This window comes from Haliotis asinina, chromosome 6, assembly GCF_037392515.1.
Source record: "Haliotis asinina isolate JCU_RB_2024 chromosome 6, JCU_Hal_asi_v2, whole genome shotgun sequence".
NCBI lineage: Eukaryota > Metazoa > Mollusca > Gastropoda > Lepetellida > Haliotidae > Haliotis > Haliotis asinina.
In genome coordinates, this window is record NC_090285.1 from 61,773,865 (window position 1) to 61,795,332 (window position 21,468).

General features: G+C 39.2%; 1 protein-coding gene across 8 annotated transcripts in view; it reads right to left on the reverse strand.

Moving 5' to 3' along the window:
• Positions 1-21,468, reverse strand: part of LOC137286653 (dystrophin-like) — a 386,558-nt gene that overhangs the window by 216,247 nt on the left and 148,843 nt on the right. For 7 of the 8 annotated variants that reach the window (XM_067818622.1, XM_067818621.1, XM_067818620.1 and 4 more), the window contains 15 exons: positions 21,071-21,397; positions 20,483-20,696; positions 20,046-20,149; positions 19,491-19,643; positions 19,077-19,238; positions 18,860-18,988; positions 18,450-18,623; positions 17,826-17,981; positions 15,519-15,686; positions 14,888-15,070; positions 14,248-14,403; positions 4,613-4,771; positions 3,529-3,762; positions 2,211-2,351; positions 1,315-1,479 (listed from right to left, as the gene is read on the reverse strand). In XM_067818622.1, coding sequence (XP_067674723.1) covers positions 1,315-1,479; positions 2,211-2,351; positions 3,529-3,762; positions 4,613-4,771; positions 14,248-14,403; positions 14,888-15,070; positions 15,519-15,686; positions 17,826-17,981; positions 18,450-18,623; positions 18,860-18,988; positions 19,077-19,238; positions 19,491-19,643; positions 20,046-20,149; positions 20,483-20,696; positions 21,071-21,397 — 2,625 coding nt within the window. The remainder of the gene's footprint in view (positions 1-1,314; positions 1,480-2,210; positions 2,352-3,528; positions 3,763-4,612; positions 4,772-14,247; positions 14,404-14,887; positions 15,071-15,518; positions 15,687-17,825; positions 17,982-18,449; positions 18,624-18,859; positions 18,989-19,076; positions 19,239-19,490; positions 19,644-20,045; positions 20,150-20,482; positions 20,697-21,070; positions 21,398-21,468) is intronic. The other variant, XM_067818623.1, reaches the window with a different exon arrangement.

Here is a 21,468-nt window from a genome sequence, read left to right on the forward strand (position 1 = left end):
TGAGTTCAAAACATGGGGAGTGACAAAAAGCATGAAATGGTTCTGTTTGCCAACCTTTCGTGTAATGTCTCCATTACATTGTTGCGATGGAAACAATTTACACATTTTCAGCGCAAGTGCACAAAGTCCATGTTTCTAGAGGCTATGACAACACTATGAGTATGTCCTTGCTGACATCGTCTAAAATGGCTGACGTGACAGCCACGTCCATGCACAATGTAGCATACACACTGGATAACCTCTAAATCACATTGTGAAGACACTTTAGGTTCAACATTTCACAGAATTTCACTCTCAGCATATTAGTCTTACATATATTATTATATGGGGGAAAATCTCCCAAATGCAGATGTAGACTTCAGACCATTACCAGTGAATACCCTGAGCATGGAAGCAGGAAGGTAGTCTTGTGGTTAAACTATTCACTTGTCACACAAAACACAGAAGGCTAAAGGCAGCTTAAAGCAATACTGAAATATTCCCGCCAGTATGGGGTGGCGCTGACAAAATAATATTCATTATCGGGGTGCATCTGGGATCTGAATTACTGAGCGCAAGGTTCTCATCTGCCTTCCTAACTCAATTCCATTAGAGAGAAATCATGATGATTTCAGCTTAAACGGGTAGAGTGATTTGTATTGTTGAGAGACTGAATGGCAGTGAATTCCTGGCACAGAATTAACTGCACCAACCTAAGCTTGATGTCAGCATAATGCTTTAAGCATAGTGACTTGACATGCCTTCAGTTAGCTGAGTTACCAGGGGCATTTTATCCATCAGACAGACCACATTTTAGAAACATCACAGGGAATATCTCTCCTCTTTTCTCAAAGATCAAATCCATATATAATCGCCTTCTATTTTCTTTACATATGTATTTAAAAAAAACAAAACATTTCCAAGCAGCCCTGTGCTCATCATCTGCGGCCCAGTGTGCCCTAGGACACAGTAACATCAGCCCCAGTGGGACAACCACGGAAGGTAGGGCCGTCTCTTTCAGTGCGATAAAAGTCAGGTTAAAGATAGAGGCAAGTACAGTTCTCATAGGTCTTCTTCACCCACAAACATTGACATCTGAAGCAAATCTTAGACTTGTACTCATAAGTGAATCCTGGTACATGTAAGGGATGCCACTCTGTGAACTAAATTATGGTGCTTTAGACTGTTTGGACATCCATGCCATGACTCCTGGAAGTTGAGTTGGCATCCTTCTGAACACGGCTACAGAGGTGGAACAAGATCCCTCACATTGACATCGTTATCCTGGATATAGACTGATGAGGCACATAAAATGATGATGTACAAAGTCCTTACCTTCAGGTCTACATCCCTCTTGGACATGGAAAGTCGTCGTTCTGCATTGTCCAGCCAGAGATCCAGATCCTTCTTCTGCCGAGAGAACTGATACCAAACGGGAGCAATCACAACAAGACGGCGTTTCTTCGTCTCGCTGTCCTCACGAACTGTGTTCCACTTACACTTTAACAGAAAAAAAATTATGATTATTTTCTTACACATTTTTCTCTTAGAAAATAACAATACATGACAGAATAATCATTACTAGGTTTTGATGGAGTGGGCTTGAGATAAACATGGTTGGAAATTAGTTTAATGTTTTGAGGCACATTTGGATTTTTCAACATTATTTAGTAAAAAGCAAGAACACTGTACAAATTCAAATAAATTCAGCCAGGAACACATGAGAAGCCATTCTCCTTAAAATACAATAATCTTGAAAACCTTTGTCTCCTTAATCTGCTTCGAAGCCTAAACCAAAGAGATATCTCTTAAAGCCTGCTGACAGACAGACTGCAGTTGAAGGTGAGTGAGTGATTTTAGTTTTATGCCACACTCAGCATTATTCCAGCTATATGGCGGTGGTCTTTAAATAATCGAGTCTGGACCAGGCAATCCAGTGACCAAAAACATGAGCATCGATCTGCGATATTGGGAACCGATGACATGTGTCAACCAAGTCAGTGAGTCTGACCACCCGATCCCATTAGTCGCCTCTTACGACAAGCATGGTTGCCTTTTATGGCAAGTATGGGCTGCTGAAGGGCTGTTCTACCCCGGGACCCTCACAGGTCGAAATTGAAGGTGCATTTTATGATAACATTATAAATTTGGTCAAAATCATAATGTCCCATAACAACTATCATACTTTAAAAGTTTGGATGTTTTCTCATGGAGCATCTTATCACATTTACCTTCAATTCCTGCAGTCTCTTGTGAACTCGACTGTGTGTGCCCTGGTCACGGCATACCTCCGCTGCTTGCAAGAGTTGTTCCCCTTGACTGATCACCTCCTCCACGGGTCTAACAAGGCTGTGAAGCTCCTCATCGATAAGCTGAAAAAGATATCAATGAAATGTTTGAATCATTACATGCATCATAAGCACTGATGCTTATCATTGTCAGAACACCAGGGCTGAATCACCACCCAGGACACAGAGGGCAGAAGTATACAGTCTTACTTAACTGAAAGGGCAGTGGGGTAGTCTAGTGGTTAAAGCCTTCACTTGTCATTTCTATGACCTAGGTTTGATTCCCCCGAGGCATACAATGAGTACAATCGGTGAAGCTCATTTCTCGTGTTCGCTGCTGTGATGTGGCAGAAAAATTGCTAAAAACAGAATAAACCCCAAATCTACTAAGAAAATCACTAACTTACTCCATCACTGAGTCTTTCTCAATGTTCAGCCATTCTCTGCTGCCTTTTGGTCACATCGAGAGCTACAGGTATATTACAACAGTCACATGGGAACTTGAGACAAACCAGTCCCAGAGGTCTCAGATGTATCTGAACTATGAGATCATCTTAATTGGTGTTACCAAGTTAAAGCATATTCAGCTGCCATTCAGCAGGTTCTTACAACTAAAATGGAGTACTTGGGTATGTCATAACAGACTGATTCTTTGGAAGAGCTGGAACTGTCCAAGTTCTCAAAGACACTGCATCAGTTGTACCAGAATAAGCTAATGTTTGTACTGAGAATACTTTGTGACTGTTACCAATGAAGGATCAAATGTTTTCGACAATGTTTGAATTCTGTTTTAAAGCCACACCCATATTACTGAGTGGAACAAGGTTCTGTTTATTGAATGTCTCTTTTAACATAACAGATCAGGTCTTTGTTGCAGGGACTGTTTTGCATCAAGAATCAGGGCTCTCATGAGCTTCTGCCAAACTGTCCAATATCTATGAAGAATTTCACATCAGTTACATCACTTATATCAGTTACAGGACTCAGGTTGCATGTAGGATCCAGATGCCTATTCAAAATATCATCTTTGATCATCAGAGATGATTGTTTGTCCAACCATTCAGCCCCAGTTTCGACACTTCTTACTCAGAGATGGACAAAACTCTAATACAGTAGAACAGATTTCAGTACTCATAAGTTCAAGGAAGATCATAACGCCCATCTGTTGGCACTGATTTGGATGGTGATTGGCTGGTGGAATAGACCCACATTAGTAAAGTTCCACTACTACCTCTCAAGCACAACTTCTCCAACATCTTACCTGAACGTTTGCCTCCAAGTTATCAGAGATGTCATTCTGCTGAAGGTCTCCATGGGTGGAGATGTTGCTTTCATACACTGCCAGTGTTGCTACCACACGATCACACTGTGCATTGAAGGGCTCCTCGCCTTCCACCTTGGAGTTTTGTCTTTCAAGGCTGTGACCTCTGGAGGACATCACCGGAGAGGTCTTGGTCATCTCGATGATCTCGACGTGGCTTGTAGATTGTTTTTCCTGGACAACAGCAGAGATCTGGGTTTCAACCAGTGGACATGACTGAACATTTTATACACATCTAAATAAACAAGTAATGCACTTTACCTGAAAACCACATATACTAGTCTCCCACCAACTAAACACACAGGACCCGTTTCACAAAGCTCTCGTAAGCATAAGATCTTGTAACTCTTTTCTTGTAGAATTTGTACCTACGATGTAACAATAAGGCTGTGTTCAGCTAACCAAGGTACCACGTACTGAACCAGCCCATATCTAACCAGGGTACCACATAAACTAGTTTCCCAACAACTAAACATACATACTGATCTCCCACATACTGAACCAGCCCACATCTAACCAGGTTACCACACATACTAGTTTCCCACCAACTAAACATACTGATCTCCCACAAACTGAACCAGCCCACATCTAACCAGGTTACCACACATACTAGTTTCCCACCAACTAAACATACTGATCTCCCACAAACTGAACCAGCCCACATTTAACCAGGGTACCACACATACTAGTTTCCCACCAACTAAACATATTGATCTACCACATACAGAACCATCCCACATCTTACCATGGTACCACATATACTAGTTTCCCACCAACTAAACATATTGATCTACCACAAACTGAATCAGCCCACATCAAACCAGGGTATCACATATAATTGTTTCCCACCAACTAAACATGCTGATCTCTCACAAACTGAATCAGCCACATCAAACCAGGGTATCACATATAATAGTTTCCCATCAACCAAACATACTGATCTTCTACAAACTGAACCAGCCCACATTTAACCAAGGTACCACATATACTAGTCTTCAAGCAGCTAGCCCCATGCACAACTGACCTTGAGTTTGTTAGAGACCTCCTCCCATCGCTGATTGAGGTGAGTGAGTTCTGGTTCCACCATCTTGTTGTAGCGGTCACTCTTGGTCATCAGACTGATGGCTGAGTCTCGTACCTCGTCTACCTGGCTTCGCTGATCATTCATCTCCAGCTGTAAGCCCTAAATGACACAACATCCCATGTACGACACTGCCTACACATCCAGTAATGTATATGAGGAATTCTGTGTAATTACCTTCCATATCATAAGCTAAGAATAATATCATACTTTCCTCAAAGCCCATCCTCTTTGAAAAGCCCTGGGCAGGGATTTACTGTCATCTATACTCATCTAAAGTAGTGGTACTTTTGTCGAATAAAGATATATATAGAATATTGTGAATCGACTTGTGGTTGTACCTTTTTAGGGGTCGCAGGAGTTAACATGAGGGTCCCCTTGAGTACACTGAGCAGTGTTCAAGCAAAAAAATGCTTTAGTGATAAACTATACTTGTTGAAGAGACTGATTTCTTTGCAGAATCAAAATGTCAGAACACTGATTGTATTTTTATCAGAGAAACATCTGACAATGTCATTCTGTCGAATAATTCTGCATCCAAGGGGACCTAAAGTTTATGTCACTGGCGTTGATTCTTAATCTAATGCACATTCGATGCACTACTTTGTGTCAGGAAAATGTCTGTGGCTTGATGGTCAATGGCTCTTACAGGAAGTGGGCACTCTGTGTGATGAACATTATGAGTATGTTTCATGTGGAACCAATTTCTAATTACAGTGAGACTGGCATCAGTCATCCATGTATACAGATGTCATCAACACACGGACACGTCATGATGTACAAAATACACAATTTCTATAATACATCTACCAGATTCAACAAATTAATCTTCTAAAACACAAGAAGACCAGTGTTACATAATAATCAGTGGTCCTGCAGTCTGCTTAGGGTTTCAGAACATCAAGTATTTCATTTTTACGTAAGTATATATACTGATACAACCAATAAGACAAGGGAGTGTAATCTATCACATTTCTTCATGTAATGATTTATCTTCTGCTGTCTTTGTTGACCTGTCAAAACTAGATTTAGATTTCAGATATTTTCTTTCTTTTGACTGACATCAGTAACGCTTTTAATATGGTCAGATATCAGTATTTAGCCCATAATCTGCAACAAATGTCAGTCAACATTGGGAAAATATTAACATTACAAGTTGTTTTATCATAGTTACTGCAAATTGTAGTTTTGTTTTGGTGGCACACACTTCCCCTGTAACAGGACCAACGCTTTAAAGAATAACATTTCTGCACTGAATGGAATACTAAAATAATCATTTGAAATCAACATAATAACACTGAAAAGCTACATCCCAATTCAAAGAACAAAAAAAAGATATTTTCAAAGGGCACTTAGTCTGGAATTTAACACACGTCTCTGATTTCAACACAATACAGTTGATATGACATTTAATCAATACTTCAGATAATTGGTTTTGCCAGGTGCAGTAATTTTCTGCTTCCACCATATTGTAAACAAGATGAACACAATCCTGATTATGATGAATATCTTAGGTAATTTTGTATGGACAAGTGATCAATCGTCAATCAATTTACGCTGTTGATGGAAAGCTAATGTTTTCCCAAGCATCATTATAACTAGGTGATCAATAGACCTTGCCAGGTAAGGCTGGCACACTGAACTTAGCACAATTATATGGTGGTGTTCTAGGATGAATGAGTGACTTAATGCTGCACTATGTCAGTTACATAACCTGAGTGTAAGCTGTATGTAGGATGAAATCTCAGACTGATGTTGGTCAGACATTAAAGATTTTGCAGACAAAGACATATAAGGGAGTGGTCATTGGGGGTTAGTTGGGCTGGTCAGCTACAACATGAGCAGTGGAGCATGTGTGTGTGTATGAACTGGGAGGGTGTGGAATTCATCAAAATTTCTCACAGTTTACAGAAGGGCATGTATAAGATAAATAAGTTGTTCACTGGTCATGAGGGGTCCATGTGCTCATGTACATAAACAAACCTCGAGGGTGCATGAGCCCATGGACCCCGAGGGAACAGTGAACAACTTATTTATCTTACCAAACACCTGAGTTTGAGTTGTTTGAAGCACTTCTGTTGAATGCGAGGAGAATTGCCATTTTGCAGACGACACAAGGTAAACAGACTTAGAGTTATCTCCCTTCCATCAATTTTCAATCGCTAAACATCGGTAATTTCCATGCTTGGTGCGTGATTCAATGGTATTCAAGACAAAAACACGTACCATCATGTACCTGTAAGTGGGGAACATTGAAAATAATAGAATAGCGCTTACCCAATCAGAAAGTAACATTAATGTGTGAGGTAAGATAATATAAGTTGTTCACTGGTCACGAGTGGGACATGGGTTGATGTACCCTCAATGTTCTGGCTTAGGAACATCAACAAACATCGAGGGTACAAAGACCTCAGGGTCCCTAGGGACCAGTGAACTATATATTTATCTTACCAGACACCTCAACATTAATTTTGAACTGCTTGAAGTAAGGGTATTGGATTATAATAAGGAGTACATTAGGTAACATCTCAAACACTACAAACACAAAGTATCACACAAATTCCCACAGCTTAGCATTTCCAGCTAGTAACATAGAAAATGTTACTTGTTTGTAAGCAGGGTACATTGATTGGCTTAGCCAATGAGAAAATGACATATATGTGTGAGGCAACATACTATTTATAATATTGAATATGAATAGCATGTTAGTCTATTTTAGGAGATCGCTGTGGGTTGGAGGAGTAAAGAAAAATTTGCAAATATCTGTATTAACGGAAGCTGTCCATTCACCACCATTTCTAAACGGCCGAAGAAATCATGACACAACACCATGCTTTTCTATGTCGTCAGTATCTTCAGTTCAGTCAACGACACTTCACTTGCAACCTCAAGCCAGAACACAGAGCCTTCCTCTTCCCACACAATGCTATGATCTCCAGTTACTCGTTTCAGAAACATTTTAACAAACCAGTACAACTTTAAGACAGAAAATTGTATGACAATAGCTTCCTGGATAAGAAAACTGGACGTTTAAAGACATTTGAGTGCAGATTAAGAAAACACAAAAACATGATGTGACTTTAACACAGAATATCCCATGCCTCCAGATTTGTCAGTTGGCCATTAAGCCATTCTCAAGGGATTTCCCACATATCAGGGTGTCACAGTTTAAGAAACAGGGATGAACCAGCATTTGAACCCTACACCTAATCGCCAGCACACAAAGGCGGCTGTTAGGCGGATGACTTTGTGTGCTGGCGATTAGGTGCGTGACTCTGAGTGTGCGGGTTCAAATCCCGGATGGGACTCAACCAAACAAGTACTAGAATTTGTACTTTACTGAGGAAGTGAAATCCCAAATATGACATATGGTGATTGGGGCAAGTCCAAATACAACCCAAGACAACTTTAATCAAAGTCTAGAAACTTGGCCACCACAACAGCACCAAACAGTATTCTACATCTGAAGAGAGAAGTCGAGAAAAAAACGTATATGAAAGTTTCTGAAATGATCATTGAATGGAACCTAGCCTAATCCAAACATAAAATTGGTAGTCATGTATCTGTAGCTTTTAGATAACCGAACCATCCAGATAACTTGGGTGGTATTGTTTTGTTTTCTGTGAACTCACCAAACCTTCTTTTCACAAGCATTAAAAACTTGCTGTATCTACAATGTGAACAAAAAAACACTTCAGACATCGGATTTGCACATCTCAAATTACTGCATTCAGAAATGATAACATTTCTTTCCAGCTTGTTATTTCACAATTCGTTTAACATCCTGTGAACGTTTTTCTCTTCTCTACATGAACATTCTGCTGCTCAACACTTAATCCCATTTTATTTCTTGATGGAATCCCATCACCAACAGCAGGGAGTTAAAATATAGAAGTGACGCAAACACATCACATAAATATATCTTCTCCCTCCAACCTCTTCCAATCTAAACATAGACTTCCCTTTGACATATCTACTGTATCATGCTTGATGTTGTGGCAGGGCCCATCATGTATCTACCATAACCCACCTGTCTCGTTAACACCTGGACTGTCTGCCAGGTAACACACAGGTGAGTTGGTTCATTTCAGCTGCCATTAAGAGGAAAACTGAGAGGCTTTTTGCAAAACAATTATGGTCTAACATAAAGCTGATTTGTTTATTTCTTTATATTTCAGAAGATTCTCTACAGTCATTAGAACTTTACACATCTGCATGGAATGCTGTTATGGTTCTCAATATTATGAATCACCTTTTCATTGCAGGTTCTAATTTAAGGGATTTCTGGTTAGCAAATATTAACACCCTCTTTGGAAACAGATCTAATCAACATACTGGTACATACTTCACAATAATACTAGTATAAAAGTATTTCATAATGATTTTTTCTCCTTGTTAATCTGGACTGGTTTGCTTCCATCTATTTTGACCAAATGCCCTGGACCACCATCTTAGTTCTGAGTCAGGGTTGAAGGTCACATTGCTAAAATTAGCCATCCAATCAGACTACACTTTTCTTCCAAAGCTTCAGGAGCATTAGTAAACAGTTTGTTATGAGCTCCTCCTGATATAATGGCTTATAACATAACATGTCCCCTCTATTTCCCCATAAAATATATCCCTTGACTTATATAGTCAACACAAGCTAGTTAGTGGACCCAGTCTGTCAAGGGTGTATGTTGTACTGTTTTTATCTCATAAATGTTACAGGGACAATGCAAATCATGAAGTGGCAACACCCAAGAGTTTTTGTCAGATGTCATTTATTAAAATTCAACATTTATTTGGAGCCCTAGCTTGAAGAGGATGAATACAGAAGACTATATTATGAGACATGCTGTTATGTATATACGTATCAGTTACTATGAACCTACACTTGTCTTTGAAAAATAAGGTAATGAATCTTGTGGTCTCATTAGTGACTTGGTAGATAAGAAGGTCACAGTATCAGTGTTGATTGGTGCTCATGATATCAATCACTAGTTTGTCCAACCCCGGTTTGTATGTTCACGGGCCATCATCACATACCATCAATAATGCTGAATACAACAATAAACGTTTAACAGAAGAAACATAAGTCTGTTGAGCGAGTTTACCTGCCTTCACCAGTCTCCAGCAAATCTCTTTCCTTGCCACACAATGCTCCATTACATCATTACAACACTGTGACTAAGGGTCACACACCAGCACAAACAATCCCCGTAACGACAAGCTCTGTGTGACATGCCTCCACTGGACCACACAGCACTCGACACCTATGATTCAGCTTCCTCCATGCACAGCACCACTGACTCATCCTCAACAATAGCAAGAGTTGTCAATAACCAAATCCAGATTCCATGAACGTTTGATTTGTGACCAGTCACATATCATTGCAGAGTAAGTGAGGGAGTCAGGTTCTGCGTGTGAGTGTTGTTGCAGGAAAGTTCTATCTATCACTCACATGATGTAAACAATAATAATGATGATAATGTGTCCATTTATATCTACCAAAATCTACACCACGTATGCTCATGGAGATAATAATCATTAAGGCATTTTGAAGTCCATTGATATAATACTTTTTGTACAGAAAAATTTTGAGATGATGCTCAAAGTCTTCAAGGGCTGGAGACACATGACCTTCAAACAATTGGACAATACTTGATGCATATTAAAATATACTCACAGCTATGAGTGGACATATGTAGAACATAGATGGCACAGCAGGACAAGTTGCCAGACTCCACAAACTGACAATACTGATGTAAGTAAAATATAACCCTTTCAAGTTTTAAGGTCTACATTGCTTAGTGGTATTTGAATTCCACTGGCATATATTATACCAACAACTCCAGCATTGCTACATATAACATCAAGCTACAAATACTTCCAGTGAGGTGAAGTGGACTCAAACTGGGTTTAATGTCACACAGACTTAAGCTGTTTTTATAGTGCTGGCTCACTGACATACCATGACGTAGTTAAGCATGAATACCCAGCTCAGACATATACTGACTTTGAGTCAACCAATCCATGTTGTACCAATTACTGATGAATGCCAGACAAGGACCAACAAGTACCATATTTAACGTCTTTCGGTGCGACATTGACGTAGATTGAACCTGTGACCAGCTGCTCTCTGGGTGGACACTCTAACTACTACACCACAGAGGCAGTTACAAATACTACCAACTTTCTATGCTGAGATCAAATAAACAAACAAATGCTAAACTAGTTCTTTGTGCATAAAACACTAAATCACTATAAAAAAATAAATCAATAACAACACACTGAAGTCACCCAAATCCAGAATCTTCTTGAACACAAAATCAATATCATGAACGAAACTACACATTCATTGACATCAACAAAGTCTTAAACAGATACATTCATCCTACCTGTGTAATTCCTGTGTAAAGCTACGCTGGTGACACAATGCCATCAACACAAACTCTACCAACATCAACGGTGCCATTTAATTCAACTCCATTGTGTATATGACCTCTTGTATCACAGTGTCCACTTAAGACCCGACTTGATGAAGTGTAACATCAGTGGAGCATGTTCCAGTCATTGTGACCAGACAACCCTGCTCCATATCAATGTCTTCTCGCAGGACACATCTCTCTGCCATGTACTTGAACAACACTTTAATCACCATGTACAGTCAGATTTAAACTCACTGATTTGCATGTGGAGAAGTCCACTGCCTTTGACTGATTGCCTGGACACAAGGTGGAAGTGCTGCAGAAGTATGATGGGGAGTTGGAGAACGATGAGCATGGTGTGAGTATTAAGTGATAATTACTGCTGTGACAGCTTACGGGGAAACAAATTATAACATCACCATGTTCAGAATTGGAAATAAAAAGGCTTTACAGATCTGACTTAAATGATTAATGGAGGAGATTGTTTTTAGGTTGAAAATAGAAAGTTCACAGAAAAACGGAATTCAAAGAACTAGTTTGTGGAGTATCTGATATTATGACTATACCGTGAATGAGCTAAATCTAGCCAAGGTTTTAACTCCTCAGTAGCAGTGCTACATCTGTCAGCTAGCAGTAATGTAAATTTTATCAAATAAGGAAAAGATTCTATAATGAGCAAAACACACACACAAAAAAAACATCAGCTGTCTTTCAACAAAGTGAATAGTTCGTAAAACTAACAAAGGTCAAATGTGACAACATATAGTCCAACCTACCCTTAACAGTTCACCAGTCTCGCAACCACGTAAAATATTCACAGTTTAACCAAGTAGTCTGTCAGCTTAAGATATTACCAATCACTTTACCTTATATACATTACATGCATGAATTTATTGAAAATCAAAATGATGTTGCTATGGAAACAGTTTCTACATGGATAAGTGATGGCAACAAAGTAATCACTGCAATGCCTGTGGCCCTGTTAGTCAAGTGTCCACCTTGATTGTGAGTGATGAAAGGCTGGAGGCAGTGTTACGTCGTCGATGTCTCACAACACAAGCGTGTGTGGAGTGCTGCAAAAGGCTGGCACACCAGCCACAAGAATCAATACTGAACGTGGCTTATTGAAATGGACACTTTCAGACCAGATGGTATAATCTCAAATTGTATGTGTATTTGATCTTAACAATGAAATATTTACTCACAGAGCTGTCAGGGAGCTTGCAATTGATTTCCTTGAGCTAATCTATGGATTACGTAAACTATATATAAAAACAATTATGTTTCATAAAATCAGTCAGAATATTTTTTTTGCACAGACACTGGGCAAAGATAAAGGAAATTACATTGAGGACTTTTTAAAAGCCTTTTTTTATTAATGTTGTTGTATGTCACACCATGCACTATTCTGAGTATGGCAAGACGTATGAAAATGATTGAGTGTGGATGAATCAAACCCATGGTTGATAACATAAGCAAATTTTATGAAGTCAGGGAACAACGACATACAAGCAAAAATGTCACACACTGTTACCACTAGAGCTTTAAGTTAGTCAGCTCTTTCCATACACCCATGAAGATCAGGGTTGGAATTGTTCGCAGCACAGCGATACAAAAACAACAACCAGAGACTATTCATGATGCCATTTGGAAAACAGTCCTAGAGAGATCACAGACAAATGCAGATACTATGTACTTGTTTATGAAATCACTCACAGAATACAGGTTTTAGTATTATTTCAAACAGTAATTCTATCATGGTGCATGGGAGTTGCCCTATGAATTACACTGTATTTGAAGAGAAATCCTGAGGTGATGCTGTTTACCATTTCATGGTGAAAGCCAAAGCATGTGTGTGATGCTGACACAGATCTAGAAAAAATTCGAGCAGATCTCAACAACATTGCTACAACAAATGTGAGTGTATGTCTAGGGCTATCAGAGCTACAACATAGTGTAGACTGAAGAGGTCAGAAAAACCTCAAGGACCATCTAAAATGTGAAAAAGTGATGTCTGAATTTCTTCAGATAAACCTCCATTAGAACTAGCCATAATGTTCCCAGATGTGCTGTCGTGTGACATCTGCAAAAATCTGTCATCAGATGCTAAAGAGCAGGGGTTGTATCCTTGTTAACTGACAGATTTATCCTACTACAGTGAGTGAGAGTGTTTACCATGATGGCCTCCCTCTTTGCTTCACTGACCGATTTATTCTACTACAGTGACTGAGAGCAAGCGATTGTTTTCCTTGATGACCTGCCTCTTTGCTTCACTGACAGATTTATCCTACTACAGTGAGTGAGAGTGTTTACTTTGATGAACTTCCTCTTTGCTTCGCTGACAGATTTATCCTACTACAGTGAGTGAGTGCAGTTACCTTGATGACCTCCCTCTTTGTTTCACTGACAGATTTATCCTACTACAGTGAGTGAGTGTTTACTTTGATGAACTTCCTCTTTGCTTCACTGACAGATTTATCCTACTACAGTGAGTGAGTGCAGTTACCTTGATGACCTCCCTCTTTGTTTCACTGACAGATTTATCCTACTACAGTGAGTGAGAGTGTTTACTTTGATGAACTTCCTCTTTGCTTCACTGACAGATTTATCCTACTACAGTGAGTGAGTGCAGTTACCTTGATGGCCTCCCTCTTTGCTTCACTGACCGATCTATCCTGCTACAGTGACTGAGCAAGCAAGTGTTTTCCTTGATGACCTGCCTCTTTGTTTCACTGACAGATTTATCCTACTACAGTGAGTGAGAGTGTTTACTTTGATGAACTTCATCTTTGCTTCACTGACCGATTTATCCTACTACAGTGACTGCAGTTACCTTGATGGTCTCCCTCTTTGTTTCACTGACAGATTTATCCTACTACAGTGAGTGAGTGCAGTTACCTTGATGACCTCCCTCTTTGTTTCACTGACAGATTTATCCTACTACAGTGAGTGAGAGTGTTTACTTTGATGAACTTCCTCTTTGCTTCAATGACCGATTTATCCTACTACAGTGAGTGAGTGAGTGCGTTTATCTTGATGTCCTCCCTCTTTGTTTCACTGACAGATTTATCCAACCACAGTGCGTGAGAGTGTGTTTACCTTGATGGCCTGCCTCTTTGCTTCAATGAGAGATTTATTCTACTACAGTGCGTGAGTGAATGTGTTTACCTTGATGGCCTCCCTCTGTACCAGTGTTGACTTCTGCTGGTCTGGCAACTTGTCATGTGATCCCAGGATGACCTCTGCACCACCCAGCCACTCCTTGACCTTGAGTAGCTGTGTCTGGAAGTCGATGAACTGACCATCAATCTTGCTGCTCTCATCCTGGTGAGAGAAGAGAAGAATGTTTTGTGAGCTGTGTTTGAACAGAATATCAATAATATCATGGCATATCATTTTATTGTTGGAGGAAACCAAATACAAATGAGGTCATGGATGTTAGCCACAAAGAAAAACTAAGAATAAGAATTATCTAGCAACACTGGAATTGGAGTGTGAGTGTCACTGGATTGTTGCACTGATAAGGGAAGCTACTTTGTACATACTTGAAAAAAATGTTCAGCTGAATGAAGAATTTAGTTCTGAGCTGTTTCCATACATGAATCATCAGATATCATCTGCACTGAATTTGTCCTAAACAAATTTTGCATAAAGCAATCAGGATGTCATAATGTGAGAACATGAACAATACAATCATCATGTTTCTTCATAATTTATAGTGCATCTTCACAATTAGTACAGAGATATATACACATATCATATTGATGTGCGTAATTTCAGTACAGGTACATTGTGACAATCAACTCACCTGCAACTTCTGTTTCCGTGCTGACAACCTGGCAGACAGGTCCTCTACCGACTTCTCCATGTTAGACACAGTTTCAGCTGCCTCGATTACCTCCCCTTCTTCAGCCAGGTCCTGGAGCTGGTGAATAAGTTCCTTGATAGAGGGTACTAGTGCCTGTCTCTTGGCCAGGTCATCTTCAGCCAGCTGTGGATTTGTGAAAATAATATACTAGTGAACGAGCACAGGTATCTTTACAATATAATCAGCCTCGGTAACTGACCAGACAATCTGCCCTGTGAAGTTTAATGGGCATTCTAGAAGTTGGTGAGTCAAAAATGAAACATACAGCTTTATGGATTATAACTTCTGGTTTGTTACGTTGAGCAACATTTTGATGTAGATTCACATTGTTTTCAAGCTAAATGTGAAATACAACCAAATAGTGAGTCATGTCTGCACCAGACAAACCACTGATAGATAAAAAAAACAAATTTCAACAGTCTGGGTACACTGGCATATATCACCAACCATGCCACCAAGCCTGACAACTTTTGTTACTGATATGCCTCATGTTGCCAGTTACAGCAAGGCTGTATCTAGGACCACCAGATCCTGCCTCTAACAAGGGGCCTTAACTTTGCCTAAGACTCACCCTGACATGGTTGACCTCCTCTTCTACATTGTAGACCGATGTGTTTAACTCCCTTCGGTCAAGGTCGTGATTCGTTGCTGACACAAACTCATTTACTGCACCCATTTCTTTCCGTAGCTTTTTCGACAGTTTTAGAGCTTTCTCCAGATTGGTTTTCCCCTGTGTTACCTAATATGGGAGTAACCAATCACAGGTCATTAAAATGTGAAAAATCTACATTGTACAGATGGATAAAAATTTTCTCAACGTTTACTAAAAGTTAACAATAAAAAACATTTTTTCCCTATCACTTGGATTTTCAAACACTGACTTATCCATTAAATTATTGTTGTTAGATATGTATCATTATTACAAGATAAGAATATTGATGAACATTTGCTACACAGGAAAAGATTTGAGATAATAATCAGAGATTAAGGTTACAGAAATATGCTTCAATGTTAAACCATATATCCATATTAGAATTATTTTTTTCAAATCCCTGAAGCAGAACAAGAAATCTTATGTTTAAAAGCATGCACATTGCAAACGAAAACATGGCTTCACACTTAGGATGAAATAAGCAAGCACAGAGTTAGGGAAACAAAATGTAACATTAATTCTTATTCACCATGCTTGTTGTTTGTTCAGTGGCTAATTATAATTAAGACTAAAACAGCAAACATACAGTTCTAATTAACAAATCTACTCATAAAGTCATGCTGTGAGATGACATGAGAAAATTGGTTACCAAGAAATGGACAATTTGTTATAAAATATATATATATGAATCCAAAAACCCTACCTAAATATGTCACATGCTCCAAAAGTTGAACATATACTGATTGCATGAAATAAATGCACACCCTGGTCTTTCAAATTACTTTAGTTTATCTACCATGATGTGACAGATTAATAGGAAAGAATCATCTGTTCTTTTGAGAACCCCATGTACGTTTATAAGCCAAGGTATGTTCTAAGAGAACATTATTTCCTTTCTGGGACATATACTTTGACAGACTGGCCGTGGCCAACAATTTCCTGATATAACAATCTAAAAATTTAGACAAAATTTCAGAAATTCTCAAAATACAACTTTCATTCACAACAGTGTAAAGTAATGCAACAACAAACAACAACAACCCAAAACATCCTTCTCTTTAACTTCACCGATATTTTGACAAGACCTACATTCGATTTAAGACAAAGTACTGTGACTGTGTGTCCTTGTCCACCTAGATGTGAATGGGTACCTCATAAGGATGAGAAAACCACAAGACTCGTTGAGTTTAGTGGCTGCAAGAGTTGTATGCTTCCAGGGGATTTGAAATTCATAATACCATGTGCCAATGAGATTGACATCCAGTGATGGAAGGAAACGTCTTTTTTAAAACACCTTGAGCATGTACTAGTTGCATTGATGTGTGCTATTTTTAAATATCCTACAAAAAAAATTTCAGATAAATTTTATGCAGATTGAAACTGAAAACTCTCAATGACAGGTGTTATGAACATGCTAATGTAAGTGCACGTTAATATCAGTGGGTCAGTGAAATACATATATTTGTTAGTAGGCATGTCCTGAGTAGCCTGGCTTATAGCTTGTATATATCAGTGTTAACACTACACAATATATCAGTCAACAATTAAACTTAAGTGACCATGGTGACCCGGTGCCTCTGTAATGAAATACTTGTCAATCATGTCATCGACACTATCTCATGATGCAACGCAGCCATTGTTTAATTATAGTAGTTCATATTTTGTGTACAGTATTAGATATCTGTCAGTGTTTTGTGCAACATAAATCTCTTGGTTATCTTACACAAATCGCATTTTGAGAACATTTCATAAAATATACAACATGCAATGAAAACACACACAAAAACAACCAAAATAAGGACACTAAAAACTGAACTGAAAATAGCTTAAAGATTAATTATCATATTCTCTTCACAACAGAGCAAAGAAAGTCAGTTTTGACAAAAGAATGACACAGTTTGAAAAACAAAACAAAACAACACCAGCTTCAGAACCATTAAGCTGATCTTAGATTTTCAAAAATATTTACATATCATAAATGCACATTTTGTGGATAAGTCTTCCAAACAAAATCACCAAAACAATCAAACTTTTGAAATAACATGACAAACCATAAATTTAGTTAACTGTTCTTAAATAATAACTAAGATTTATGTATTAATGATTTTGAAGGTATCATTCTTCTGGAGGAGTAAGGGCCTACACTACTATGGACACAGAGATAAGCTAGAGGAAAGCCAGGCTACAGCCAGCTTCAGCTGCTGTGTTAAGTGACTCAGCTAGTACCTGTGCCCCCAGGTCATTATATTGTTGTTTAATGGCATCCAACTGCTTATTGAGCTTGTCAGGGAAGTCTACCTGTTTCTTCTCTACCACATGACGACCTGCTTTGATCACATACTCCACCTCTGGCTTTAGTTCACTCATTGTCTTGTAAAATTTCTGGAAGTGAAACAATGTAAATAGTATTTTTGTCATCTGGTCCATCCCATGAGATATGTCTCCATCTATCCACCTCCTACCATCCATATTTCAATCAGCCATCTATCTATCTATCCATCCATATTTCAATCAGCCATCTATCTCTCTATCTCTCTATCTATCTATCTACTAATAGCTGTTTCCATTTGTTTATCTCTCTGTGTATCCATCAGTTGTTGTCTCCAGTCATCCATTTTTGCCCCCCACCAGTTTCTCGATGTATCCATCTCAACCCCCACCCAACCATCTTTCCATCTATTTCCCTACCTATTCATCCATCTCTCCATCCCTCCCTCCCTCCCTCAATACATCCAATATCTCTCCCTCCCTCCCTCCCTCAATACATCCAACACTTCATCCATCCCCCATACATCCATCAAATCATTCCATCTCTCCATCCATCTATCCTCATCCTCTCTGGTATCTCACCATGCAGGTGTCATGCCTGGACTGCAGCATCTCGATATCCTCCCCAGGGACTTCCAGGAGGTGAGCTCTGTCCTGGATGTTGTCCAGCTCCCTCTTTACATGACTCAACTTTGGCTCAAAGTCTGCTGGGCGCTGGAACTTGCGGAACTTCACCATCACCTCAGCAAAATGTTTCTGTTAGGAATGAATGCAGCATCAAGAGTGGTTTAGAAAAATCTAAACTTTTAATTTCAGTCAAGTCATAGGGTATAATTCGAGCCATAACTGGTAGTTATCAAGGAATATTTGTTCCCTATTTTACTTGCCTCCTAATGACATGAGAAGGCAATAGGTCCTCCGTGACAGGAACGTATGAAATGAAAGGTCTCTCCATACATTAATCTGACAGAGTAACTATGCAATAATCTGACCTTGAGGAGCTGCGTCTGCTGCTCCAGCCTTGCACTGGCCTCCATTTTGCCCTGCTGACGGTACTCCAGGACATGCTTCTCAAGCTCCCGCAGAAGATCCTCCTGCTGCTGGAACTCCTCCTTCAGAGACTGTGAAAAGAGAGACATAAAACAATACTAGCTATGAACTCCACAGGCAAAACAGTAGTATGGGCAGAATCTATCTCTACCAACTAACCTCATGTTCCTGAGGAACGTCTCCAGCCACCATGTCTGCATCCAGGCGAGACTGTAGGTACTGGGTGATGTCCGACATCCACTGTGACATTTCCAGCATTTGACGCTCGATCTTCTGCGCTTGGTGGATTGACCGCTCCAGACGGTTCACCTTTTCTTTGGCCTGTGTATGGATATATATCCACATAACTTTAAATATATCCATGGTGGCCTAAAATCCCATCTTTCACCTTTATTAAGCAATAAAAATCTAAGCTACAGATTTGTTAGTTCAACTACCCAAACCATCAACAGACTCAAAGACTCCAGTCAGTGGTGATGAGATCATCCAAAAGTAGCAACAGCAACAGAGTTAGGAAATATGTTTGCCAAAATGACATGATTACAACCAGAATGACATCTTTGACAAACTGACCTCTGCCTCCAGGGAGCTGTACTTCCTGTTGTACTCCTCCAGTTCCTTCTTCACGATGTCCACCATGATGGAGTTAGTGATCAGTTCCCCGGCCAGCTCGTTCACCTGCTTCCTGTTGTTGTCATTGTGCTCCCTGAGGAGGGTCTCCACGTCCTGTGATTCAATATCAGTTTGTATACATACCATCTCATCTCAAATAACATCTTACCAATACAACTGATAAAAAAGTTGGCATTATATCTCAATTTTGTCTTTCTTGTCAACATTAAATATCTCATTATGGTGTCATGGCAATCATGAACTTTTCGATTCTCTTGCTGTTGATGACTGCAATGTCTCGTCCAGACTTGACTTTTTACGAACTGCTGCCATATAGCTGGAGTGACTTGTAAATATATATCACTCACTCACCAATAAACATTCTCTCTTAATAGCTAAGTGTGACTATGACATTATTTTGCAATCCTCATTCAGAAAGCTTACATGCAATGCACACAAAGAAAATGTCACTATCAAACATGACTGACTGAGAAATTCTGTTTCAAAATGACTTACATCTAGTTCTTCTGAAATCTCTTCAGCATCTGAACTGGTAGCTGAAGTTCGACGGACTTTCCTTTCCAGGTTCTGCAGAAACCGCCTCTCCAAATCCAGAAGGTCTAAAATGTCAACATCAATCAGTTAATCCCAATGGTGATTACTTAACCATGACAATGTGCTGAATGTAACTCCAAAACCATCATATATTTGCAAATATTTGCCTCTACTAGAACTGCAGTGTCCCATTGACGAGGAAGTAAACTGTGTGTACACAAATCCACTTAAACACTTAGCACTAATTTCATCTTAATATCACAGGGTTAAAACTGGGTTAACTAGTATACAAAAATGATATTGAACAACATAATTCACAAGAACATACCATCAGTCATTCTTCAACTGCACAAGTCTTGGGCAAGCAGACTAACATTAACTTCAGATGCTGGATTTACCTTTCAACTCCTTCCACTGAACATCGGAGCTGTCATACAAAGAATGGTATCTGTCCACCCTCTGGAATACATCGGTCCATAACGCATTCATCTTCATCAGTGATCGCGCCAACTCCTGCAGTGTCCCTGATGGAGCTTTGTTCAACATCTCATTAGCTTCTTCGTTAAGAGCATCCACTTCAGACTCTCTCCCACTCACGTCCTTCTTTAAACTCTGGAATGTTTTTTTTTTTTTTTCATAATCATAACTGACTTCACGTTCATTAAACTCAACAGAATTCAGATACAGCACTATCATAATGAATTATCAGACTTTTAACAGGAATTACTTCAGTATTCAGCTGGTGTTTGAGACACTGAATTGATCTAGTGAAAACTGTTTCCAAATTATTTCAAGTAAGTAAGTATTGTTTTACAATAGTTTTAAATATTTCAACAAATTGTTTTTATGTTGAAAAACAAAATTAGATGTTAAGTGTGTCAAGCAAACACTTGCAACCTAGGCCAAGCATTTACTCCTCAGAACCCCAAATAACACAAAATACAAAGTAGCACTAAATGCGTGGAGAACACAGAAATTCAACAAACCTTGAATTTTTTGTTCTTCACAAGCAGATCATTTGCATTTTCCACTGAATAATCCTTGTTGGCCAGGTTGACCTTGAGTGGCTCCAACCACTTGGTGATGTTGTCTATCTTGTCATACACACCCTGACTGTCACCCAGAAGTTTCTTCAGGCGTTCGTTTTGTTCTTCGGCCATTTGTACAACTCGTTCCCACTTACTGTTCAAACTCACTACCTCTTTGTCCAGACTCTCCTGGAACTTATCATCACCCTCTGCAGACAGGGACTTGCTCAAGGTGCTGATGTTGGTGACGTTCTGACGGAGGGTCTTGATATCATCCAGAACTCCCTGAAAATAAATTCACAAGATTTGTCATCAGATATTTCTTCTTATGTTTGACTGATCTGAAATATTTGAGT